The 25,051-nt window shown below is 42.1% G+C and overlaps 1 protein-coding gene across 1 annotated transcript; it reads left to right on the top strand.

The window, feature by feature from the left end:
- The first annotated feature begins 255 nt into the window (after positions 1-255).
- LOC139932899 (zonadhesin) lies at positions 256-24,854 on the top strand. The gene is given in 30 exon segments (XM_078287651.1): positions 256-332; positions 561-613; positions 1,125-1,199; positions 1,851-2,053; positions 2,170-2,251; positions 2,972-3,339; positions 4,166-4,727; positions 4,889-5,085; positions 5,616-5,983; positions 6,139-6,152; positions 6,188-6,192; positions 6,571-6,846; positions 7,351-7,657; positions 8,347-8,484; positions 8,672-8,928; positions 9,068-9,152; positions 10,699-10,836; positions 11,011-11,267; positions 16,445-16,529; positions 16,628-16,701; positions 16,959-17,649; positions 17,699-17,755; positions 17,981-18,189; positions 18,396-18,552; positions 18,671-19,059; positions 20,001-20,130; positions 20,504-20,672; positions 23,605-23,795; positions 24,489-24,617; positions 24,739-24,854. Coding segments are annotated over 30 exon segments (5,859 nt in total).
- The last annotated feature ends 197 nt before the right edge of the window (positions 24,855-25,051 follow it).

Raw genomic sequence — 25,051 nt, 5'->3', positions numbered from 1 at the left:
CTCTTTTAACCGCCCACTGCTAAGGTTACCTGGTCAGGTGTGGGACCTATAAACACCCAAACCCTTCCGCTCTGTACGGAGAAGGAGAGAGGAAGCCAGCAGCACCATCCTGCCAACAGTAAAGGGGCTACATACGCCGTGCTTCCGTAGAGACACTCCCCAATAGCCACTCCTCATCATTCTTTCTTCAGGTCGTCAAAGGGAGAGTATTAACAAGGGGAGAGTACCTGAGAGGCTGCCGTTAAGGGATCAGCCATGGTGGGAGGCATCCACACAGATCTGCTGGTCACAGCGGTTCTACTCTTTCTAACTCAGACAGGGATTCAGTGCAGGTGGGTCTCAGTTATTGCTTCGACTTTCAGCTGATAAGTAATTTGAAATCATTTTATACTGATAATTGTGTTTAGTTTAATTTATTTCATAGCTGGAAGTCAATGTGTGTGGAATCTTAGTTTTAACACACATGTAAGTTGAGCATAAATTGTTTTGTTTTATAGGAAAATGATTAATGGTTCAGAGCTCGAATCACATCTCTGATCCCTGTTGTTTTCCTCTCTCAGGGCTGAAAATGACAACTCATCAGTTACTCTTCCAAACTGGAGGACAAACTCAGGTACAGAGGATACAAAGTACAAAGACCTGTTTGTCATCATGCCTTTCTCAAAAATACACAATAACTTTTATGTGAGAATAATAATTTGTCAGTGAAAGAAGCAGGTTGTTTATCAGACTAATTTATAATGTGCTGTTGCCTGGGTCTCATCAGTACTTTTGGTGTCATCCACACTACCAATTTCTTGCAACAGTAAGCTTGGACAAAAACAGCGAACAAAAGCTTTACCACACGAGACGTTTCTTTGATTAACAATGCACTTCCCATTAGGCGGTAGATTTATCTTGTGCCCATCAAAATGAATGTATGAGTATGTGGATAGATAGATAGATAGATAGATAGATAGATAGATAGATAGATAGATAGATAGATAGATAGATAGATAGATAGATAGATAGATAGATAGATAGATAGATAGATAGATAGATAGATAGATAGATAGATAGATAGATAGGCAGACAGACAGAAATAAATGTGTATTTTAAATTTATATTTTCCTTTTCATCCATAGAATATGTTACACAGTGTGTCCTCAACAGTGACACCAATCTGTTGTGTGACTGGACAAGGGCCCAGAGAGGAACAGGTACAGTAGACACAATTTACAACAGTGAAGTGATGGCTGCCTCTGTATATATATATATAGAGAGAGAGATATAACTTGATTGTAGTAGCCTTTACTTTTGTCCCAGTCTTTTTTGAGGGGATTTCAGTGTCAAACGTTGGTCCACAGTTCTATTCTAATCTATAGGCGGGCTGTTTCTGTGTCCGTCTCTTACTGCATATCACTAATTGATCTGAAGCAGGATAATAATCTTTTATAGCCTGGTGTTCTCCCAAGGGCAATCATAGTAGAGGGCCTACACTTGAGGCTCACATTTAGCTCAAAAACACTCCAGCTATTTTACATCTAATTATAATGCGCCACAACAGATGTACTTCTGCTGTTATTCCAATAACAAAGAGGTGGGAATGTTTTGCCATTTTTGATGTGATGAAAATGATACTGCAATATAAAAGCTCATTCCAAAATTGCACATTTAAAATAATCTGTTATCGTTCATATTGTGTGGTTCAAAAAGAATGAAGTGCTTAGTTCAGTGAATATTTGTACTTTAGAAACAAAGTGGCAGACCGGCAGCACAAAAAACAATGTGCATAATCTAGTCTATTACACTATTTGATCTGCTTTTTTACCTCCTACATGAACACTACCTCTCTCCAAATGATGTCTCAGTGAGTTCTTTAGAGAGCAGCGTCCTGAGGCTGGAAGGTGAAGCCTGTCTGGAGTTCTGGTACCTGGCTCCAGTCGCTTCAGACCTTAAAGTTCTGCTGAAAAGCAGCACTGGACTGGTAGAAATCTGGACCTCACCTGCCCTGGACAGAGGTTCTTGGATACAAGTGTTTGTCCCCCTATCCATCACTGAAACAGGGACCCAGGTAAAGTACCACATATGGGGTTGTACAGTATATACTACAAACCTGTAATTGAGTTGTGTAGGTGAATCACAGTATAATGTAGTGTATCTTAAAATATATGTACCTTTTTATACCAGGTTGTATTTGAAGCTGTCCAAGGACTGTCTATAGAAGAACAGGTCGCTGTTGACCATATAGGAGTAAGGAGAGGCCAGTGTGGTGAGTATTTACTCAGCTGTCAAATAAAATGAAAAAGGAACGATATGTGACTTCTTTTATTGTGTAGGGAACAGAGCAATTTTAGTCCCATCACTCAAAAAAATCATATAAATTGCATACTGTATATACACTCATGATGATAACAGTGTTACTTTATTTTTACACCCTGGGGGTTAGTTACACAATACACAAACTATTATGTTACTGTCATTACACTTGTCAGATTGCTATCAAGAAAACTGTTGTGACCCGTAGACCTGTAGTTCAGGTATATGGGTTGCTAAAAATACGGAAGGTTATCAGTTACATGTTACATGTTATCAGATTAACATATCACAAGATCTTCATTCCAAAGATAAAATATGTAGAAGATACTAATTTTCAAACAAAGTAGATTTTCCTCTGTCAAATGAGCCATAGCTCCCAAAGAGGTCAAGTTTCATAAGTTTCACAATTTCAGCAAAAGGAGTGAAACCTTTTCTCATCCTACTGATTAATATCAACAAAGAGAATACTGATCTATTCTCTTTAAGTAGCATTTAAGTTAAAAAAAAAAAATGACATTATTAGGATCATTAAGAAAATGTGTTATAGTACACATTCATACGGAAAATAATATTTCAGTAATGTGTTGGTTAGTCATCCGTCATTCCTAACACTGGTGCAGACAGACAGTGTTGTGGTTGCAGAGTGATTGTTTTCTTGCTCATGTCCCCACAGGACAGCAGTGTGAGCCCGACACAGAGTTCTGGACAGATGAGTCGACTCGCTGCCTGTGTTCTGGTGGCCAGCTCTCCTGCTCTTCGTCCCAAAGACAAAGCTCCAGTGGCAACTCGACCCTGGCGACCTGCACCGTCCACAGTGACCCGCACTGCAGCACTTTCGATGGGGCCCTCTTCCGCTTCATGGCCCCCTGCACCTACGTCCTGGCCAAAACCTGCTCACCCACTGAGGCCCTGCCTTTGTTCAGCGTGGAGGTGGTCAGTGAGCAGAAGGATAACTCATCTGTGTCTGCTGTCCAGCAGGTCAATGTGGAGCTGAAGAACTACCGAGTGTCCCTGCTGAAAAGGCAGACCCACCGGGTTATGGTGAGAGACTTTAAATCAAGATACCATACAATTTAAGAATTAACATATGTCATTGCTATAGTCAACATAGCATCTGCCAACAACTCTGAACAACTCTCCCCAAAAGCTAAAATGCCCCACTGTCATAGCAGCCTGAAGCTGCTCCAATCACAATGGGAGATCGACTTTGACAGACTTTTAAAGAACACATGTCTGAACTTAAGCATTCAAATAAGCATCATTTCATAGCTTTTGGTTGTGAATCAGAAAATGTAACCACGCCTCTGGCAACTCATTCTTGGCACTGTAACAGTTCATTTTCAGTTTAATCCCTTTTGAGCTGTGTATCAGTATGACATCTCAGATTTGGGGACAATATAAATATTTATCATTTTTTATGGCTTTGGCAGACAGCAATTTACTAATGCAGACCAAACTACCCTTAAGCACAGGATTAACATGTTTGTGTGGTGAAAGCCAGGGTTTCTTCCCTTTAAAACACGTCCCCATCCCCATTTTACATTGTTTTCTAAGCTTCATAATTATTGCAGTGCTATCTGTACAACAGTATGTGCTTCAGTTTTGTGGCACTGTGCCATTGTTCTGTAATGGTGCAATGGTGTTGAACTAAGTTGTAATTACTGGATAGAAAAGTCCCCATATCTGCAGCCTCATTCTACTGATAAACAGAGTTTATCATAGAGTGCAGAGTTTAGTTGCATAATGTTCCAGAATTCCCTGCTTATCAGTTTTGAGATTGCTGCCCTTTATGTAAACTATCAGATACAGTGAATCCATATCGCAGCTGACAGTTGCTAAGGATGTCTAAATTAATGCTGTTCTCTAGGTTAATGGCATCTGGAGGATTCTCCCACTGAGCCTCAACGGTGGCACTGTCAAGATCCATAGCAACCCCGCTGCTGTCGTGGTGGAAACCAGCTTCGATCTCTTTGTCTCATATGACAGCGCTGGTGCTGTGCATGTCACCGTGCCAGCCACATACTCCAGTAAAGTCTGCGGCATGTGTGGCAACTTCAACAACCGCGGAGACGACGACTACCGCATGCCTGACGGTTCAGATGCCCCGGACGCTGTGGCCCTGGCTGAGAGCTGGCGGACCGAGGGACCCGCCTCCTGCGAGACCATCCTCATACCCCATCAGTGTGACCCACAGGAAGAGGCTGAGTATGCCAGTGAGCCTTACTGCGGGGGCCTCCTCTCTGGGACCGGGCCCTTCTCCGCCTGCCTATCAGTCCTGGGGGCAGAGAGCTACTTCAGGAGCTGTGTGGTGGGAATGTGCACTACTCATGGTGACCCAGCGGTGCTATGTGAGACGCTACAGGGATACACTGATATCTGCCAGGAGGCCGGAGTCGTTGTACCCGCCTGGAGGAACTCCACGCTCTGCCGTATGTTGCTTTATCACTTCTTGTTTTGATTTCTCTTCCTCCTGCTTATTAAGTTAAAGGGGAAATAGTGGCAAATAATTGCAATGATTCTGATAACACAATAATGACCATACTCTCTCCTCTCACCCCTCCTCCTCCTCCTCCTCCTGTGCTCCCCTCAGCCCTGGAGTGTGGTGAAAACAGCCATTATAACTCATGTGTGGAGGGCTGCCCTGAGGTGTGCTCCAGCCTGGATGCAGCTGGCTCCTGTGGCAGCTGTGAGGAGAGATGTGAGTGTGACCCCAGCTTCAAACTCAGCGGGGGCAGGTGTGTACCAGCAGAGGACTGTGGCTGCTGGAAAAATGGACAACACTATGAGGCAGGTGGAGTAGATGTACAGAAAACACACATGGCATAATATCCCTAACTCTAACGTTAGGAGATTTCTGTGATCTCACTATGCAATTTCAGATTCAGTGATGTTGTTGTTGTTTATCTTGTATCCAGACTTATCAAGCTCATTTTAGGATTTTTTTTAGTGAAATCATCTTACTGTACTGTCAGATAATTTTACCGGTTTCAACAAATTTGACTTTTTTTCAGGATAATGTAACTTCTTTCAGGACCTTTACTTGGTAAAAGTGAAATTGTCTTGGAGAAAGTTTCTTGTTAAAAGATTTTCTTCAATGTTTTCTGATGATGTCTTGAAAGAAGTCATTTTGGCATGTATCAAGTGAAATTTACTGAAACCAGCAAGTTTATCTGCCAGTGCAGTGAGATAATTTGACAAAAAATATCATGAAATAAGCTTGATAGGCCTGGAAACAAGATAAAATCACTTACTTGACAGCTTGCCATTTTTTGCAGTGTACTAATATTTAGTATTCACACAATGTCCTTCACCTCCAGAAAGGAACGATGTTCTTGGAAGGAGAGTGTGAGGAGCAGTGCCAGTGCATGGGTAACAACGAAGTCCAGTGCACCACAATGCACTGCGCAGACAATGAGGTCTGTAAGATCAAGGATGGTGAGAAAGGCTGTTTCCCTTTAAAACCCGCTACCTGCAGCGTGTACGGTGACCCGCACTATATCACCTTTGATGGGAGAGCCTACGACTTCCAGGGGGGCTGCAATTACACGCTGGCTACCACATGCGGAGAACAAAGCTCAGTCCAGTTCACTGTGACCGGACGCAACATGCACCCCCGCCTCCAGAACTTCACCCGCTCCAAGCTGGAGGTTGTGGCTCTTCAGGTTGACGGTCTGCACCTCACCATGTATCAGAGTGGAGATGTCTATGTAAGCATGAAAAAAAAACCTAATAATTCATGTAATTCTCTCTGTATTACTGTCAAACCCTTTCAACTGCATTTATTGTACAACATGTGGATGTAATATAGTCGTGAAAATGTGTATTACAGTGGAATTCAAGTGACCCCTTTGCTGGTTATGAGCACCAGTTCTGTACTGTTCTGTATTAGCCACTGTAACACATTAATGATATCAGCTGACTTATCAGATAATGTGGTTATAGTGCAGAGATACTCTGTGTCAGAGAGCTCAGGTCAGCGGAAGAATTTGTCATCTGGGGCTTACAGGAACACATAAACTAGAAGAGCGGAACAACTTGACTTTGCCCTGCTATGAAGTCCACTCCGCTACCATTTATTATTTACTGCTCAACAGTACAATAAATAGATCAACACCTGGATCTATCAATGGCTCACTGATTACACTAAAAATCCCAGTACAAACATTTAGGAAAACTACTGTCTTCCATGCAAGATATTCAATATAAAGTAGTTTCCCACTGACTAACTTTGGTTGAATAAAGTAACAAAACAGTGTATTGTCCCCTCTCTAGGTGCATAACAGCGGGGTTCGTCTCCCCTATTCCACCAACGGTACATACGGCTCACTAAGCGTCTACATGAAGAAGCAATACGTTATCTTGGAGACGACCTTTGGCCTCAGGATGATGATAGATAGGCAGAACAGGCTCTTTCTGCAGGTCGATGAGCGCTACTGGGGTGCGATGTGCGGACTGTGTGGCACCTACTCTGATCAGCAGGGCGATGACTTCATAACACCGGGCGGTCAAAATGTCACCGAGCCATTTGAGTTTGGCAACAGCTGGAAGGTGGAGGACAACACCTTGTGAGTCCTTTTACTTTATATGCTTGTTAACTGATACTCTCATGTACACTACTAGTCAAAAGTTTGGACACACCACATTTTTCTTTAGTCTTTACTACATTTTAGAATAATAGTAAAGACATCAAAACTATGAAATAACACAAATGGAATTATGCAGTGACCAAAAAAGTGTTAAACAAATTAAAGTTATCTTATATTTTAGATTCTTTGAAGTAGCCGACCTTTGATGGAAAGGCTTTGGAAAGACATACATCCATACATAGGCATCAACCTATTTATATTTGTCTAAGAAACAAATTTCAAGCATTTAAGCATAAGCCTTTAGATCAAAATGGCTTTAAGATAATGAAAAAGAGAGAGAAAGTAGAGTAGAATCACACTACACTACTTTTTTATGTAAATAATCACTTCACACATCACTGTTTTGGCAGCATAGCAGTGAAAATTCATCATACTGGACATTTTTGGCTGCTGCATTCATCCTAAGATAATAAATCCCTTTAAATCTCTATAAACTCTCTCCTCCAGGTGTATTGCCCATCCAAACGATCCCAGGCCTTGTAGCGCCCATGAGGAGAATCTGGCCTACAGTGAGTGTAACAAGCTATTGGGGCAGGCCTTCAGGTCCTGCCACGACCCCGTCCACCCGCAGACCCACCTCACCAGCTGTGTCTATGACTACTGTGCCACGAGTGGGGACCAGCACACCCTATGTGAATCCCTGGAGTCCTACGTGGCAGCCTGCGAGGTGGCAGGGGTGGAGCTGCCCCACTGGCAGAGTGGCACCGCCTGTGGTGAGCGTTTGATGGAGCTTTGGCGATGAAGAGAGTGGTTTCTGTACAAGGGGTTCTGCAGGCTTAATGATATCGGTCTTGATTGACTGATTGACTGAAGGCAATTCATCTTACCTTGCATTCTATTCTATGTGCAGCATTTCATATCTCTTGATTGTCTTTTCTCTCTCCCAATAATATCTTCCATAGTTCCCTCTTGCCTTTCATCCTTTTGATTGTTGCTAACTCTTTTTGCTCCTTTGATGACAGCAGTTTCATTTTTTTTTTCTATTTCAGCTGACCCCCCAACCACTCCAACTCCTCCTACTTCTCCAACACCCGATCAAACTTGTAAGAACAGTCAGGGCTGGGAAGGTTTCTTTCAAAATGTAACCGATAAGAAATGCTTTATTACTGATTTGTGTAATCGATGAAAGAATCCAATGATTCATTCCAAAACAGCTACTTTTGGATTTTCTTGCCTCCCAAAGCCTATTGTAGTTTTATTGTTTAAGTTTATTGTAAAAATGTATTCCAATACAAGTCATTTGAATAGCATTATTATGATCATTTACAGTCATGATTAACCATTATTTTTCAGGTTTTATATTTTAGCGGATAATTTATGATATTTTTCACCTGTAATGTTCTTGAAAGTCGTGGTTTCATAATACCCATCATCTAAATTGTCTTCATATGCTTTTTCATAGTTTGCCCCTTGAACTGCAACTTTGATAATAGTTTGTGTGGGTGGGAGCAGCTCATACAGGACAGTTTTGATTGGATAAGACAGTCCGGCCCAACCCCATCAAACCCCACTGGGCCAAACCAAGACCACACCACTGGAGGTAAGACATAATGTTAGGCCACACTATCACATTCATACAAAACACTTCCAATGGCAATGGAAAACTACCAATATCAGAAAAAAGTAGACTATAGTTAAATTTCGCAGTCATACCATAGCTGCGTCAGTTTTATCCATTTTGAATGATAAAAGCTTAATATTTGAGTCTGTATGATTGTTTCTTCTAGCTGGCTTCTACATGTACATTGAGGGTGACAGTGTAACCCACGGAGACTCGGCTCGTCTGTTGAGCTCAACGTGCCATTACAGTGGCCCAGTCTGCCTGCACTTCTGGTACCACATGTACGGTTCAGCCACAGCCATGGCCCTCAATATGTACCTGCTCCAAGAGGGGAAAGTCACCAAGATCTGGTCCAAGGCAAACAACCAGGGACCAGAGTGGCTTCCAGCTTATACTGGTATCACAGTCTCTGGTCCATTCCAGGTAAGGCTGACATTATATAGGACAACTGTATAATGAACCTAAAAGATAATGGTTCTTAAATGTCGTGAGCTTTCATTGCATAGAAAAAAGATGTCATCCTGTACAGTGAAGGATTATATTTTCATATTCCTTGTTTCAGATCATTGTGGAGGGAATACGAGGCTCTAACGCTCAATCAGATGTGGCCATAGATGACATTTCCATCCACTTTGACTCATGCTCAGGTGACACTGACCTCTAACAAAGAGGACAATAATTCAGTAATTTGATTAAAGATACATCATAATATTAAGGGTTCATTTTCAAAAGGTGTACATAAATTAAGATCTGAATTACCCAGTATCTCAGAGTATAAACTGTATCAGCAAAATCAATGATGACTTCATCAACATGTCTTTTCTTCCTCTAGCCGGTTCCCCTGGACTGGATAGTGTAACCACACTTCCTCCTAAAACTGCAGAAGTCTTCCCCTCACATCAAAGTAAGTACACAGGGGAATATTTTTTTGGGTCAGTTGCTTCTGCATCATAAAATTTGAAGCTTTATTGTAAACTGGTTACAAATGAACATTTGGCTCCAACTAAATACTGAATCTGCAATTCTGACAGGAAATTAAAGTTATAGATTGTCAAAATGTTCATTTAAGGGACTGTTCGTTATTTATGCGAGTGGGGGGGTGGTGCAAAACGGGGGAGGCACGCCAAATAATTTTTTAAGCACTGGGGAGGGACTTATGTTTTTATTTTGGCTTTAAGGGAGGGACATACAACTTTAAATGGTTGTATTTTGTATTTATTTTAAATACGTTTTTTCTTTTCAAAATACGTATTTTACCGCTGTATGGTGACGGGACTCACTAAACTTGGTATCTCCACCCCTACCTTAACCTCATTGTACCTCACGCCCGACTCATCAGCAGTAAGGAGAAGCTCCCGGTGGACAGCCACAACACCCACATGGGTTTGCGTCGTGTCCGGGCTCATATTCTTCACAGTCCCTACAGGAAAGACACCGGCTTCGTGTATAAACGTTGCGCACGTACAAAAAGGTTGTGTACGCTGGTTTTCACGCACACGTCGGGATGTATAAAAATGAACTTGACGTGAGAATGTGCGGGCCGTCCCGCAAACTTTAGACCATGTGTACGCACATTTGTCTGGCCAGACAACTCGCCAGACAACTCTCCAAATGTTTCAAAATAACGTTTTCACTCAATTCACTGTGCTATGTCTATGAAGTAGTCTATGAAAAACCACAATTATTTCCGCTGATACACCATAATAGTTTTGTTATTTATGTGGATAATGTTTAACATTAGAAAGGCCAAAACCCATCTGGCATTGTTATTTTCAATTTTTAGTTCCTCCAACACTTGAGGAAAATTGTATTTTTTCCTCCCTCCATGACTTTTCCTAAATATGAGAGTTTTAAATTAATGAAAAAAGCCACTTAGGAAATAGATACAGGCACTCTCCGCTATATCGCCGATATATTCTCCAATACTACCTACCTTTGGTGTGAATATAATAAAATATGGTTATTTATGGTGGAGGGAGGGTCATGCATTTTCCCCCAGTCACTCAAGGAGGCTCAAGGAAAAATATTTGTAGCTCCGGGGAGGGTCAAGATAAAAAAAAAAAAACGAAGTCACACCCACCCCACCCCCCTCATAAATAACGAACAGTCCCTAAGTTGTAAAAGGGGTCAAAATATTTAGTTCATGTTAATATTTTGCATTATGTTAATATTTTGCAAATGTTCCCTTCATAGTCTGCAGTAACCTGGACTGCAGCTTTGACAGCAACCTTTGCCGTTGGCGTCAGATGATAACAGATGCTTTTGAATGGACATGGAGGAGTGGCTCCACCCCCACCATGATGACTGGGCCTTCTGCTGACCACACCGGAGGTGATACACTCTTTGATTCATATATAATATTATAACAATGGTAGTATTTTACAATTTACATTGTGTACAAGGACAATATGTTGATGTAAGGAAAGTTATCTCTGCACATGGGAAATAACAAATTGGGGTGCTATATGATAGAAAAACTTGATCTATTTCATTCTCCTGGTCCAGGTGGTCACTACCTTTACATCGAGGCCAGCAATATGACATATGGAGACACGGCTCGCCTCCTCAGCTCTGAGTGTTCTCAGTCTGGTCCTCAGTGTCTGCAGTTCTGGTACCATATGTACGGCTCAGCCGATACGATGGGCCTCCATGTTTATTTGCTCCAGGACAGACTGGCTGATGCTGTTTGGTGGAAGAGGAATGACCAAGGAAACATGTGGCGCCTGGCCCAGGTGGATTTCACAACAAGTGGACCTTTCCAGGTGAGTAACCTGTAACTGGTGTTTCCTGGTATAACATGGTAGCATGGTATAACTTTTACTTATGAAGTTCCCCAAAAGCTTAATTCCGGCTACAGTGATTTTCTGTCTAGTAGCCAACAGTAAAGGAATGTGTGATAATACAGGAATATTGTGTTAAAAATGTACCTTTACATTTGCAACAAATGAATTTTAGATCATCTTTGAGGGGCGCAGAGGTTCCACCGATCTGTCTGATGTGGCCGTAGACGATGTGAAGCTTCTTCACGGCCGATGCTCTGGTAGGAACCATGCACACACAGAAAGTATTCACAGGTGTTAAAAATGTAGAACGTTTTTAATGCTATGCAGCTTGAAAACTCTATTTGTAATTCATGTGTTAATCATTCACTCTACCAAGTTGTTACGCTGCGTACCTTATAGCATTGTTGCGTTCTTGCAGGTGTGAGTGATGTCACGACAGCTAGTCCTCCTAGACCTGATTTCAACACCACAGCACCTCCAAATCCTCCTGTGCCAACCACTGCAGCTCCAGAGCCGCCTGTGGTCAATATTACAGCTCAGCCCCCTATAGTGGATGTCACCACACCTTCCCTAGTGGAAGCAACAACTCATTTCATTAATGAGGACAACATTACTAATGCTCCAGATAGCAGACCACCATCCCCAAATGCTCCACACTCAGGTACTGTGATAATTCAACAGCAGTGTTTTTAACACTCGCAGTATCTCCATCTCTGGGTATTAAGTTGTTTAGGACTTACTGTGTCTTTCCAGATCCAATTTTTAACTGCTATACAATTGTTTGTGCAATTTCTAGAATGATTATCTCAGTAGACTAATGATATTTCTGATGTTTCTTTCCAGTCTGCCAACTGAACTGTGATTTTGAACAAGATCTATGTGAATGGAATCAAATGGTGACTGATGCTTTTGATTGGACATGGCATAGTGGCTCCACTCCTACTATGATGACAGGGCCTTCCTCAGACCACACAAGCGGAGGTAAGAACTGACACGAAGCCAAGTAATGTTGGTAATATTACACTTGTGTTGGTTATGGTGTAAAACTGTCTTGGGGAGAAAGATACAGTACAACCTTTAGCAAATTTACATCACCTTCAGGTGGATTTCAAACTGGTGGGAAAATGCAAGGAACAACTTTACTTTGCAGAGTGAGAGAAGATCTCCAGTAATTGACAAATTTAGCATGTTCCCTTGCATATCCCCCCTTCAAACTGCTAAAGGAGGGCAGTGATTCCCCTAAATTGTACTTGCCTTGAAATTTGAATTAAATCATTTTGAGTATTTCATGAAAGGCTGATGAATTCTTGCATTATCTAAATGTAAAATGTTACAGTATCTGTTGCTTGGATTGAACCAACCCTTATCTACTCATCCAGGTGGCCACTACCTTTACATCGAGGCCAACAGTGCAGCATATGGAGACACGGCTCGCCTCCTCAGCTCTGAGTGTTCTCACTCTGGTCCTCAGTGTCTGCAGTTCTGGTACCATATGTACGGCTCAGCCAATACGATGGGCCTCCATGTTTATTTGGTCCAGGACATAAAGGCTCAAGCTGTTTGGTGGAGGAGAAATGACCAAGGAAACATGTGGCGCCTGGCCCAGGTGGACTTCACTACAAGTGGACCTTTCCAGGTGAGCAACCTGTAACTGGTGTTTCCTGGTATAACATGGTAGCATGGTATAACTTTAACTTAGAAAGTTCCCCAAAAGCTTAATTCCGGCTACAGTGATTTTCTGTGCAGTAGCCAACAGTAAAGGAATGTGTGATAATACAGGAATATTGTGTTAAAAATGTACCTTTACATTTGCAACAAATGAATTTTAGATCATCTTTGAGGGGCGCAGAGGTTCTACCGATCTGTCTGATGTGGCCGTAGACGATGTGAAGCTTCTTCACGGCCGATGCTCTGGTAGGAACCATGCACTCACAGAAAGTATTCATAGGTGTTGAATGCTTAGAACTCATTTTAATGCTAGGCAGCTTGAAAACTCTATTTGTAATCCATCTGTTAATCATTCACTCTACCAAGTTGTTACACTGCGTACCTTATAGAATTGTTGCGCTCTTGCAGGTGTGAGTGATGTCACGACAGCTAGTCCTCCTAGACCTGATTTCAACACCACAGCACCTCCAAATCCTCCTGTGCCAACCACTGCAGCTCCAGAGCCGCCTGTGGTCAATATTACAGCTCAGCCCCTTATAGTGGATGTCACCACACCTTCCCTAGTCGAAGCAACAACCCACTTCATTAATGAGGACAACATTACTAATGCTCCAGATAGCAGACCACCATCCCCAAATGCTCCACACTCAGGTACTGTGATAATTCAACAGCAGTGTTTTTAACACTCGCAGTATCTCCATCTCTGGGTATTAAGTTGTTTAGGACTTACTGTGTCTTTCCAGATCCAATTTTTAACTGCTATACAATTGTTTGTGCAATTTCTAGAATGATTATCTCAGTAGACTAATGATATTTCTGATGTTTCTTTCCAGTCTGCCAACTGAACTGTGATTTTGAACAAGATCTATGTGAATGGAATCAAATGGTGACTGATGCTTTTGATTGGACATGGCATAGTGGCTCCACTCCTACTATGATGACAGGGCCTTCCTCAGACCACACAAGCGGAGGTAAGAACTGACACGAAGCCAAGTAATGTTGGTAATATTACACTTGTGTTGGTTATGGTGTAAAACTGTCTTGGGGAGAAAGATACAGTACAACCTTTAGCAAATTTACATCACCTTCAGGTGGATTTCAAACTGGTGGGAAAATGCAAGGAACAACTTTACTTTGCAGAGTGAGAGAAGATCTCCAGTAATTGACAAATTTAACATGTTCCCTTGCATATCCCCACTTCAAACTGCTAAAGGAGGGCAGTGATTCCCCTAAATTGTACTTGCCTTGAAATTTGAATTAAATCATTTGAGTATTTCATGAAAGGCTAATGAATTCTTTCATTATCTAAATGTAAAATGTTACATTATCTGTTGCTTGGATTGAACCAATCCTAATGTATTTATCCAGGTGGTCACTATCTTTACATCGAGGCCAACAGTGCAGCATATGGAGACACGGCTCGCCTCCTCAGCTCTGAGTGTTCTCACTCTGGTCCTCAGTGTCTGCAGTTCTGGTACCATATGTACGGCTCAGCCGATACGATGGGCCTCCATGTTTACTTGGTCCAGGACAGAATGGCTCATCCTTTTTGGAAGAAGAGGAATGACCAAGGAAACATGTGGCGCCTGGCCCAGGTGGACTTCACCACAAGTGGACCTTTCCAGGTGAGCAACCTGTAACTGGTGTTTCCTGGTATAACATGGTAGCATGGTATAACTTTAACTTAGAAAGTTCCCCAAAAGCTTAATTCCGGCTATAGTGATTTTCTGTGTCAGCCAAGAGTAAAAGAATGAAGTAAATGCTAAGGAACCTGCATGCGATAACACAGGAATATTGTGTTATAAATTAACCTTTACATTTGCAACAATTGAATTTTAGATCATCTTTGAGGGACGCAGAGGTTCCACCGATCTGTCTGATGTGGCCGTAGACGATGTGAAGCTTCTTCACGGCCGATGCTCTGGTAGGAACCATGCACACACAGAAAGTATTCATAGGTGTTGAATGCTTAGAACTCATTGTAATGCTATGCAGCTTGAAAACTCTATCTGTAATCCATCTGTTAATCATTCACTCTATCAAGTTGTTACACTGCGTACCTTATACCATTGCTGCGCTCTTGCAGGTGTGAGTGATGTCGTTACAGCTAGTCCTCCTAGACCTGATTTCAACACCACAGCACCTCCAAATCCTCCTGTGCCAACCACTGCAGCTCCAGAGCCTCCTGTGGTCAATATTACAGCTCAGCCCCCTATAGTGGATGTCACCACACCTTCCCTAGTGGAAGCAACAACCCACTTCATTAATGAGGACAACATTACTAATGCTCCAGATAGCAGACCACCATCCCCAACTGTTCCACACTCAGGTACTGTGAGTCAACAGCAGTGTTTTTAACACCCACAGTATCTCCACCTCTGGTTATTAAGATGTTTAGGACTTACTGTGTCTTTCCAGATCCAATTTTTAACTGCTATACAATTGTTGGTACAATTTCCAGAATGATTGTCTCAGTGATATTTCTGATCTTTTGTTTCCAGTCTGCCAACTGAACTGTGATTTTGAACAAGATCTATGTGAATGGAATCAAATGGTGACTGATGTTTTTGATTGGACATGGCGTAGTGGCTCCACTCCTACTATGATGACAGGGCCTTCCTCAGACCACACAAGCGGAGGTAAGAACTGACACGAAGCCAAGTAATGTTGGTAATATTACACTTGTGTTGGTTATGGTGTAAAACTGTCTTTGAGGGAAATACACAGCTCAACCTTCAGTAAATTTACATCACCTTCAGGTGGATTTCAAACTGGTGGGAAGGAACAACTTCACTTTGTTTGCAGAGTGAGAGAAGATCTCCAGTAATTGACAAATGTAGCATGTTCCCTTGCATATCCCCACTTCAAACTGCTAAAGGAGGGCAGTGATTTCCCTAAATTGTACTTGCCTTGAAATTTGAATTAAATCGTTTCGAGTATTCATGAAGGACTAATAAATAATGAATTCTTGCATTATCTAAATGTAAAATATAACATTATCTGTACTTGGATTGAACCAACCCTTATCTACTCATCCAGGTGGTCACTATCTTTACATCGAGGCCAACAGTGCAGCGTATGGAGACACGGCTCGCCTCCTCAGCTCTGAGTGTTCTGAGTCTGGTCCTCAGTGTCTGCAGTTCTGGTACCATATGTACGGCTCAGCCGATACGATGGGCCTCCATGTTTATTTGCTCCAGGACAGAATGGCTCATCCTTTTTGGAAGAAGAGGAATGACCAAGGAAACATGTGGCGCCTGGCCCAGGTGGATTTCACCACAAGTGGACCTTTCCAGGTGAGTAACCTGTAACTGGTGTTTGCTGGTGTAACATGGTAACATGGTATAAAGCTTAATTCTGGCTACAGTGATTTTCTGTGTAGTAGCCAACAGTAAAGGAATGAAGTAAGAGCTAAGGAAACCGCATGCGATAACACAAGAATATTGTGTTATAAATTAACCTTTACATTTGCAACAATTGAATTTTAGATCATCTTTGAGGGGCGCAGAGGTTCCACCGATCTGTCTGATGTGGCCATAGATGATGTGTCTCTTCATCATGGGCGCTGTGCAAGTAAGCACATTACCCTTCCATTCACTGTTATAAAACTCACTACATACAGTAAGCGAAAACATTGACATGATTGACATGATTGTGAAATTTTGTTATAGATCTGGTTAAGCCAACAACCTCTGCTCCCCCAACCATTGGTCCAGTTATAACAGACGAACCTGCGTTTCCTCCGGTGAACAACTACACCACTGCACAACTACCAACATCAACTACATCCATACCACCACAGCCATCTACAACAATATTAACAACAAAGGCCACCACAACAACGGCACCCACAACTGACTGTGATACACAAACCACTACAACACCACCACAAACCACAGCAACAAGTGAACCTCCTAACACAGCTAATCCTGATGTCCCAACAACCACTGCAACACCACAGCAACCAACCACAGGTAGTCATGAACCTCAAACCACAGCTAGACCACAGCCTCCAACTACAGCCAGACCACAGCCTCCAACAACAGCCAGACCACAGCCTCCAACAACAGCCAGACCACAGCCTCCAACTACAGCCAGACCACAGCCTCCAACAACAGCCAGACCACAGCCTCCAACTACAGCCAGACCACAGCCTCCAACAACAGCCAGACCACAGCCTCCAACTACAGCCAGACCACAGCCTCCAACAACAGCCAGACCACAGCCTCCAACAACAGCCAGACCACAACCTCCAACTACAGCCAGACCACAGCCTCCAACTACAGCCAGACCACAGCCTCCAACAACAGCCAGACCACAGCCTCCAACTACAGCCAGACCACAGCCTCCAACTACAGCCAGACCACAGCCTCCAACAACAGCCAGACCACAGCCTCCAACTACAGCCAGACCACAGCCTCCAACAACAGCCAGACCACAGCCTCCAACAACAGCCAGACCACAACCTCCAACTACAGCCAGACCACAGCCTCCAACAACAGCCAGACCACAGCCTCCAACTACAGCCAGACCACAGCCTCCAACTACAGCCAGACCACAGCCTCCAACAACAGCCAGACCACAGCCTCCAACTACAGCCAGACCACAGCCTCCAACTACAGCCAGACCACAGCCTCCAACAACAGCCAGACCACAGCCTCCAACTACAGCCAGACCACAGCCTCCAACAACAGCCAGACCACAGCCTCCAACTACAGCCAGACCACAGCCTCCAACAACAGCCAGACCACAGCCTCCAACAACAGGAAGACCACAACCCCCAACTACACCTATACCAAGTAAGTTTTTGCATTTCCCTATTCAAAAAGATTTTAAACAAGGACCGGGTTTTGCTCAAAGTATACTCAATACTGATATATTTGTTGAAAGCCAATGGCAAAGATAACCTCGGAGCTAAGATACTTTTATACATTTTACACATGCCTCAATAGATGCTCATACAATACATTTTCTGTCTCTCTCTCTCTCACTCTCTCTCTCTCTCTCTCTCTCTCTCTCTCTAGCACCCTCTTGCCCAGAGAACAGTCATTACACCACTTGTATCCCTGCCTGCAGTCCAACCTGCATGAACCTGCACGGCCCACCTGGCTGCAATGTGAATGAACCTTGTGCACAGGGATGTGTCTGTGATGATGGCTTTGTACGGAAAGGGAGCGTTTGTGTGCCTATCCAACAGTGTGGCTGTGTGGACAGGAATGGCAGCAAACATCAGGTAAGTGACAGTTATATACAAAGTTATACACAGCCTAGTATGTTTGGTTTTCACATACATAAGATTACTGTAATTCTGAAAACCCTAGCATTGATGCCAACAATTGGTGCATGTGGTTAACCAAAAGGCCATCCTAGTAAAGAGGAGCCTCATTAAAGGGAGATGGAGGTCAATATGATGACTCACCTTTTTTCCTCCTTTTTCAGTTTAATGAGGTGTGGTACACCGACCACTGCAGTCAGAAATGTGAATGTGAGAAAGACGATGGTGTGGGGGAGATTGAGTGTGATGATGAAGACGAATGTGATGCAAACGCTGTCTGCCTTCAAAATGAGGAGGGCCAGTATGACTGCAAGTCGACAGGTAAACACCAGTTCATAGGAACGCTTTACTATCTGATGTATCTAAGCTATGTTGATACATTATAAGAGTTATGTCTTCCACGCTAAATTTGAAATGTTCTACCCCTCTATCTCCACAGGCTTCAGTGAGTGCACTGTCAATGGAGACCCCAAGTACAGAACCTTTGATAACATGAAGCACGAGTTTGAGGGTGAGCACTCCTATGTGCTGGTCCAGACCACCAACCTGCCAAATAACCTGCCAGAAGTCTACATAGAAGGCATCAATACAGCCAGCAGTGATGATCAAGATGATAATGAGCATGATGATGATGACAGCAGTGAAGAGCGCGACAGCCACAGAGACAGCAGAGGCAGGGATGATGATGATGATGATGATGATGATGATGATGACGATGACGAGCACGATGATGACAGTCATGAGCATGAGGAACACCGCAGGCTAAGAGAGCTCAAGATCAGAGTCTACAATCATACTGTGGAGTTCAAGAAGCATCGAAAGCTGGTGGTAAGTATCAAGGGCATTTTTTACAGTATATTGCCTTCATCTCATTTTCCAGTGGAGCATTTTCAGCAGCCTCAATATTTTGTTCACGGGATAATGTCATCATATTTCAGCGTGCCCACAAACATTTGCCACAGCACTGAGGGAAATAACCGATCTTCCTTCATATTATCTCTGTGAGGTGTTAGGGTAGTGATGCAGGTGATGTACTACGTGCTAAATTATGCTTTGTCATGTTTATTTCCCTATTGGCACTCTGTGTGTGTGTGTTTGTGTGTGTGTGTGTGTGTGTGTGAGAGAGAGAGAGAGATAGAGAGAGAGAGAAGAAAAAAGATAGATGTCTCATAGCCACAAGGAAAAGCATAACCTGTCGTACATTATGTAGCCATTCAATGTTACTTCCTTAATCCTCTTCTGCCTTATCCAACCAAACGTGCACAGACTTTTGGGGGGTCTGCTGTTCAAGTCCAATGAAAGGACATCCATCCAGCACCGCCTTATAAGTGACAAAATAAATCTGTGGCCATCCAAAGGTCTTTGTTGTGTGTGCACCTGTCACTTATGGAGTCAATCAATCTATATAATGTAATATTCCTTTAAAAATCAGCTATCTAATTTTGAGAAAATCTGCATATATTTGGCCCAAAGGACCTTTGTGCTCAGGCCTTGAGCTTACTTAGGCAGTCACTGTGCGAAAAAGTTAAAAAAAAAACTTCAAATCCATATTTCTTTGTTCAAGCAGCTGTAAGACATTCAAAAGACTTTAGAGAATTTAAAATACAAGCACACAAATGGTTGAAAAATTAAAAAAAAATAAAAAATCCTGCACACAACATATTCAAGGGTCTCTGACAGGCACACAAGATCAGACATGTCTAATCAGATATTACAAAATGCATTGACCCCACCCCCCACCCCCCACCCCCTCTTCTCTCTCCCTCCAGCTGGATGGCAGAGCAACTCGCCCTCCTGTCTCACTGGCCAGTGGTCTAAAGATCCGGGTGCATTCCTCTCGCATCTACCTGAAGACAGACTTTGGCCTCTCAGTGGAGTTTGATGGACACAGCACAGCAGGTCAATAATCTTAATAACCTCATTACCACACAGTATAGAGTGTATGGATCACATATCAGTAGTCCCAGGACATGTGAGCATATATAACTCATAACTAATCCCTAAATTACAAAAAAATTCTAATTATTTGTTCATTTAAAGCATCCCCAATAGCTAATGTCAACTCGTCTTCTTGGGCTACACACATAAATGACAACATCGAATAAATTCTTACAAAAATTTGCCATGTTTGCTTACAGAACAGACTCAAGTTTGTTCAAGTTAATCAACCTTGCCACACTTGTAAATGTTTTAATTCCATTCAAACACCGATTAACGAGTCATTGAGTGTTATAATGAATCAACTGACGTGACGTTGTTGTTTTGCCTGCAGAGATCATTCTACCACACATGTACAAAAGGAAGGTGGGGGGTCTGTGTGGGAACTTTGACGGTGAAAAGAAGAATGACCTGATGAAGCCAGATGGCAACCAGGCCCAGAGTACTGAAGAGTTTGGAGAGAGCTGGAGAGTGACGGAGGACTCTCTGAATATCAGATGGAGGTAAGGATGAGACACTGCGTTCACTCGCCACTTAATGTTTTATAACAAGTAGTGAGTTGGACTGACTCACTCTACTTGTCGATGAGATCATTTCTGCCATCTTATAGTATAACAAACTGACAGATGCAATGTTTTTTGTTTTTTTTAGACGAGCCACTCACCTTCGAACCCCCTCCCGAACCTGAATTGACTAGGCATATCTGTGGCTAGTGACAATGCTGTCCAATTTTCTTATCCTGCAGCTTCATCCTTTCAGCACAATAAATACATGATGAAAACATTTCCCCACCATACATGCAGTGTATCATGATGAAAAGACTTAGCTACTATACCTACAGTATTCCAGGGTTTCTTATCATCTCGAGACTCTGATGTCCAGGATACATTTGAAGGTTCAGAAGTCTAGATAAAAAAGTTACTGTGGTCTCTTTCTTTTCTAAATCTCTCATATTCATTTTTTTTTGTATAAAGAGTTCCTTGTACTCTGTATCAAATAATGTATAACAAAGCACTTCAGTAGCCTATATCAGAGTTTACTATTTGTGTCATTACCATTTGTACTATTTATTCTGAGGTAATATTCTTACAGATGCACACATGATTCAGACTGTATCTTATAATTTAGTGACACTGTCACAAGCACGCACACTTTCATTGAACATTTGTCACAGGCAGCAATGTGAACAAAGCTTTTTGGCATATCTCCTTCCTACTGAATGTATGAGTACCAATGGATTATTTATCTACATCTGATACCGTTGGAATGAAATTTAATGAACAATAAATAATTTTTCGGCACGTGGCAGCAATGTGTGTTTGAATGTCTGTGAATGAGCGGGTGATTGATCTTTACTGTCCTACCAGATCAACACTCTGGTTACATTTGTGTCGCCATCAGTCTAGTCAGTGGAGTCTGGAGAGGAGATACAACAGCATTCCTTACATGTCTGTAGTCTGTATGTGTAAACCATTAACTATTAATGGAACAGAAAAAAGCTTCAGAGAAACGAGTATAACAGAGTTTCGGTAACATGATATTACCCACCTGCAAGCACAAGATGTTTGTTTGTGCTTTTGGCAGACAGTGGGATCATTCATTTTGGATGTGTGTTGCTATTTTTGTGTGTGTGTGTCTATGTGTGTGGGTGGATGGGTGCGTGTGAGTGCTCACGTGTGTCTTTGTGTTTGTCCATGTCCAAGTGTGTGATGCGCTTGTCTTATTCATGCATAAATAAACCTGAGTCACACTCAGCCGCCAGACAGAAGCATGGATGGGTTTATTGTATACTATTTGCTCCTGATGCCTTTTCTACCTCACTATGGTGGTGAGTGAAATATCATTAATATCTATAATTATAATCAATATCTATCAATATTGAATTGTTTAATAAAATGACGTTATGGCATTACCTATCTTACATTTTTGCAAAATTAATCTCACACTGCAATGATGCAAGATGTTTTTAACTGACATCTATACTGCTATAAGTCATACAATTTTAATATTTGTTTCACTGCAACAACTAAATCAAATCAAACAAGATGACATGGCTGAGTAATTAGGTGTAGGTGAGATAATACTTACAAATACATAATACTAATATGTGTTTGAAATTCATACAGTGGCAATGAAAGGTATTTGAATATCAAGCTATAATTTATTGTACTTTGGTCTATTTAAAAACTATTTGATCATCAAATGATAAAATCATGAAAATCCTAATACAGAGTATACAACTACGTGACTAAGTGCCTCAGTTGATTGGATTATTAAAAATATGATGAAATGCTCAAAACTGTAGCACCCCTGCAGATGAAGTAAATTAACCCTTGTTGGTAAAATCTCACCTAGACCTGGTTTATTTTCTTTGGATACTTGAATAATATTCTATCCACTGTTTAGCTTAATCACTGCCTTGGTGTATAGGTCATGAGCAATTAAAGTAGCCAGTAACCAGCATCCTGCTGACACTATGTTTCATGTTGATGACGGGCCATTCATCAGTGCTAATTGTACTGAACTCAGTGGGAAAATTGCCCTTGTAAATTAGCACTTAGAATAAGTAATTTTCAAATAAGTTGTTATCAACATGAAGTAATGAGGCTAAATAATGCAGAGGTACTAACTTTGTATTAATAGTTAGGTTACATCGTTCTTTACCATAGGACTTAACATGATGCTTAAATAATATGATAAATGATAAATGATAAAACCATTTATACTGCTATAAGTAATGCATATAATATGATAAATGATTAATGATAAAACCATTTATGCTGCCTCTGTATACTGTGTACAGCCTATCTTTTGCATTTGTAACATAGGCTGAATGTCATTCTTAGTGTAAATATAATGATTACATGATAAATGATGGATTGAGTGAACAGGAATTGGTAGGTGTGAGTGTGTACCAAAATCTAAGAATAATAAATGCCATAATGTCATTTATTCAACTGTACAAAACATTTGGATGTTGTCTAGACAAAGACAGGAGTGTCATTCTATGAGACAAGCGTTTTGAGTTGTCTTAGATGAGAAATGCATGTCACACCTGAAATGTGATCGTTCTGTAGTTGTTACCAGGGTAATTGCTTTGATCTACTTACTTCTGACAGCCATCTGTCTCACATCTGAAAGAAAAGGTTAATGAACGCCCATGTTGCTGTTCCAGACAGTTCACTGTGGCATCCATGTTAATTGATACCTGTCTCTTCCACTTTAAACCTGGACAAAGCCTCATTACAAATGTTGTTTTCCTGGATTCCTATGTAATCACGTGTAATTTCCTCTTTGTTTCACTGAATCTTCTAGCTCAAACAACAACTTCCCATACTGAATCCAGCCTGGCAGATATTTCCCCCACATACACTTCAACCTCTGCTACACCTACCTCTGTTCATAACATTTCCCCTAGCTCCACCTCGGTCACAGACACACAGTCGGTGACTTCAGAAGTTACGACGACTCCGACTTCCCATCCGCACACAGAGACTGCATCCGCCTCATTAACCACATCCACCCAAGCTCCATCCAGCTCCCACCAGTCCAGCGCAGCAACTTCTGCCTCCACCTCACCTCCACAACCCTCAGCTACATTTACTTCCCCTCCACCGATCCCAGCTGCACCCACCCGAGACCTTTCAAACATCACCACCCGTCGCAGTCTATTTCACCTGATCCGTGCCAACTTGTCCCTGGACCTTAACAGCTTGGCCAGACAGCCACTAAATACCTCACAGACCCCTCTGACTGGAAACCTGGGTACCACTGGCATTAATACACCACAGGGTGAGTTACTGGTCATCTGCCTGACTACACACAGAAAAATAAAGGTGCAAACTGGAACTGAGAATGGTTCTTCGGAGTGCTGCCATGGAAGAATCATTTCTGATTCCACAAAGAACCATTCAGACCTTTCAGGTTCTTTAAACAACCTGAAAGAAACCTGAACCTGAAGTGTTTTTGTTTATCTGCCCTTGTATAGCCTCCAATGGAATTGCACAATACTATGGAGGGGTTTGGTTTTTTCCACATTTATGCCATCACCCACCATCCAGTAACTAAAAATTAAGAACTTTTTAATATCAAGAAGAACTATCCACTAAATAAAGTGGTTCTTTAGTAGGTGATGGTTCTTCGTGGAACCACACAGCCTTTTAAAGAACCAGTTAAGAGCCATTCTCTTTCTCTGTGTAGTGTTTGTCAGATATCACTGGTTATTGGAAGATATCGCTGTTCACAAGAATTATTTTTACAGTTATCAAACAGTACATACGGCGTTGAAGGATCTCTTATTTTGACTGTGTGTGCTCCAGGCTGCTCGGACCCTCCTGTGCTGTGCTGCCCTGGTCAGAACGTCAGCTGTAACAGAGGGTGCTTCTGCGACGAGAGCTGCGTGATCTTCCGCGACTGCTGCCTGGACTTCCGCCCCACCTGCATGCAAGGTAAGTGAGGGTGAAAATGGAAAAAGAGAATATGCACACTTTGTTTCAAGCATTCATTCATGAGTCAATTGAAGGTACAGGAGCTCTGTTGTGCAAACCTTCCCTTTCTTCCTGACTGCAGGTGTCACCATTGCACAGCCAGCAGAGCCCAACACGACAAACAGCAGTACCACGTCCTCACCACTAGATGTCAGCACAGCCTCAGAATCCACAGTCTCCACTACTACAGGTGTGTAATCCTAGTTCTCCCTAAGTATATATTACACACTATTTTATTTCTTTTTCTGAAGCTGTTTCAAAAAAATACACATCTCCCATTATTAAAATGCACTGATTCTTAATGTCGTTGCCAAACATATATTGTCAAACTTTCTCCGTCAAATGTATATACTGATTAATTCTGTTTTTCTTTCTCTGTCTCAGGAATTGGGTCA

This window comes from Centroberyx gerrardi, chromosome 13, assembly GCF_048128805.1.
Source record: "Centroberyx gerrardi isolate f3 chromosome 13, fCenGer3.hap1.cur.20231027, whole genome shotgun sequence".
Lineage (NCBI taxonomy): Eukaryota > Metazoa > Chordata > Actinopteri > Beryciformes > Berycidae > Centroberyx > Centroberyx gerrardi.
Note: the sequence above shows the minus strand (reverse complement) of the source record. Positions and strands in the feature narration are given on the sequence as shown.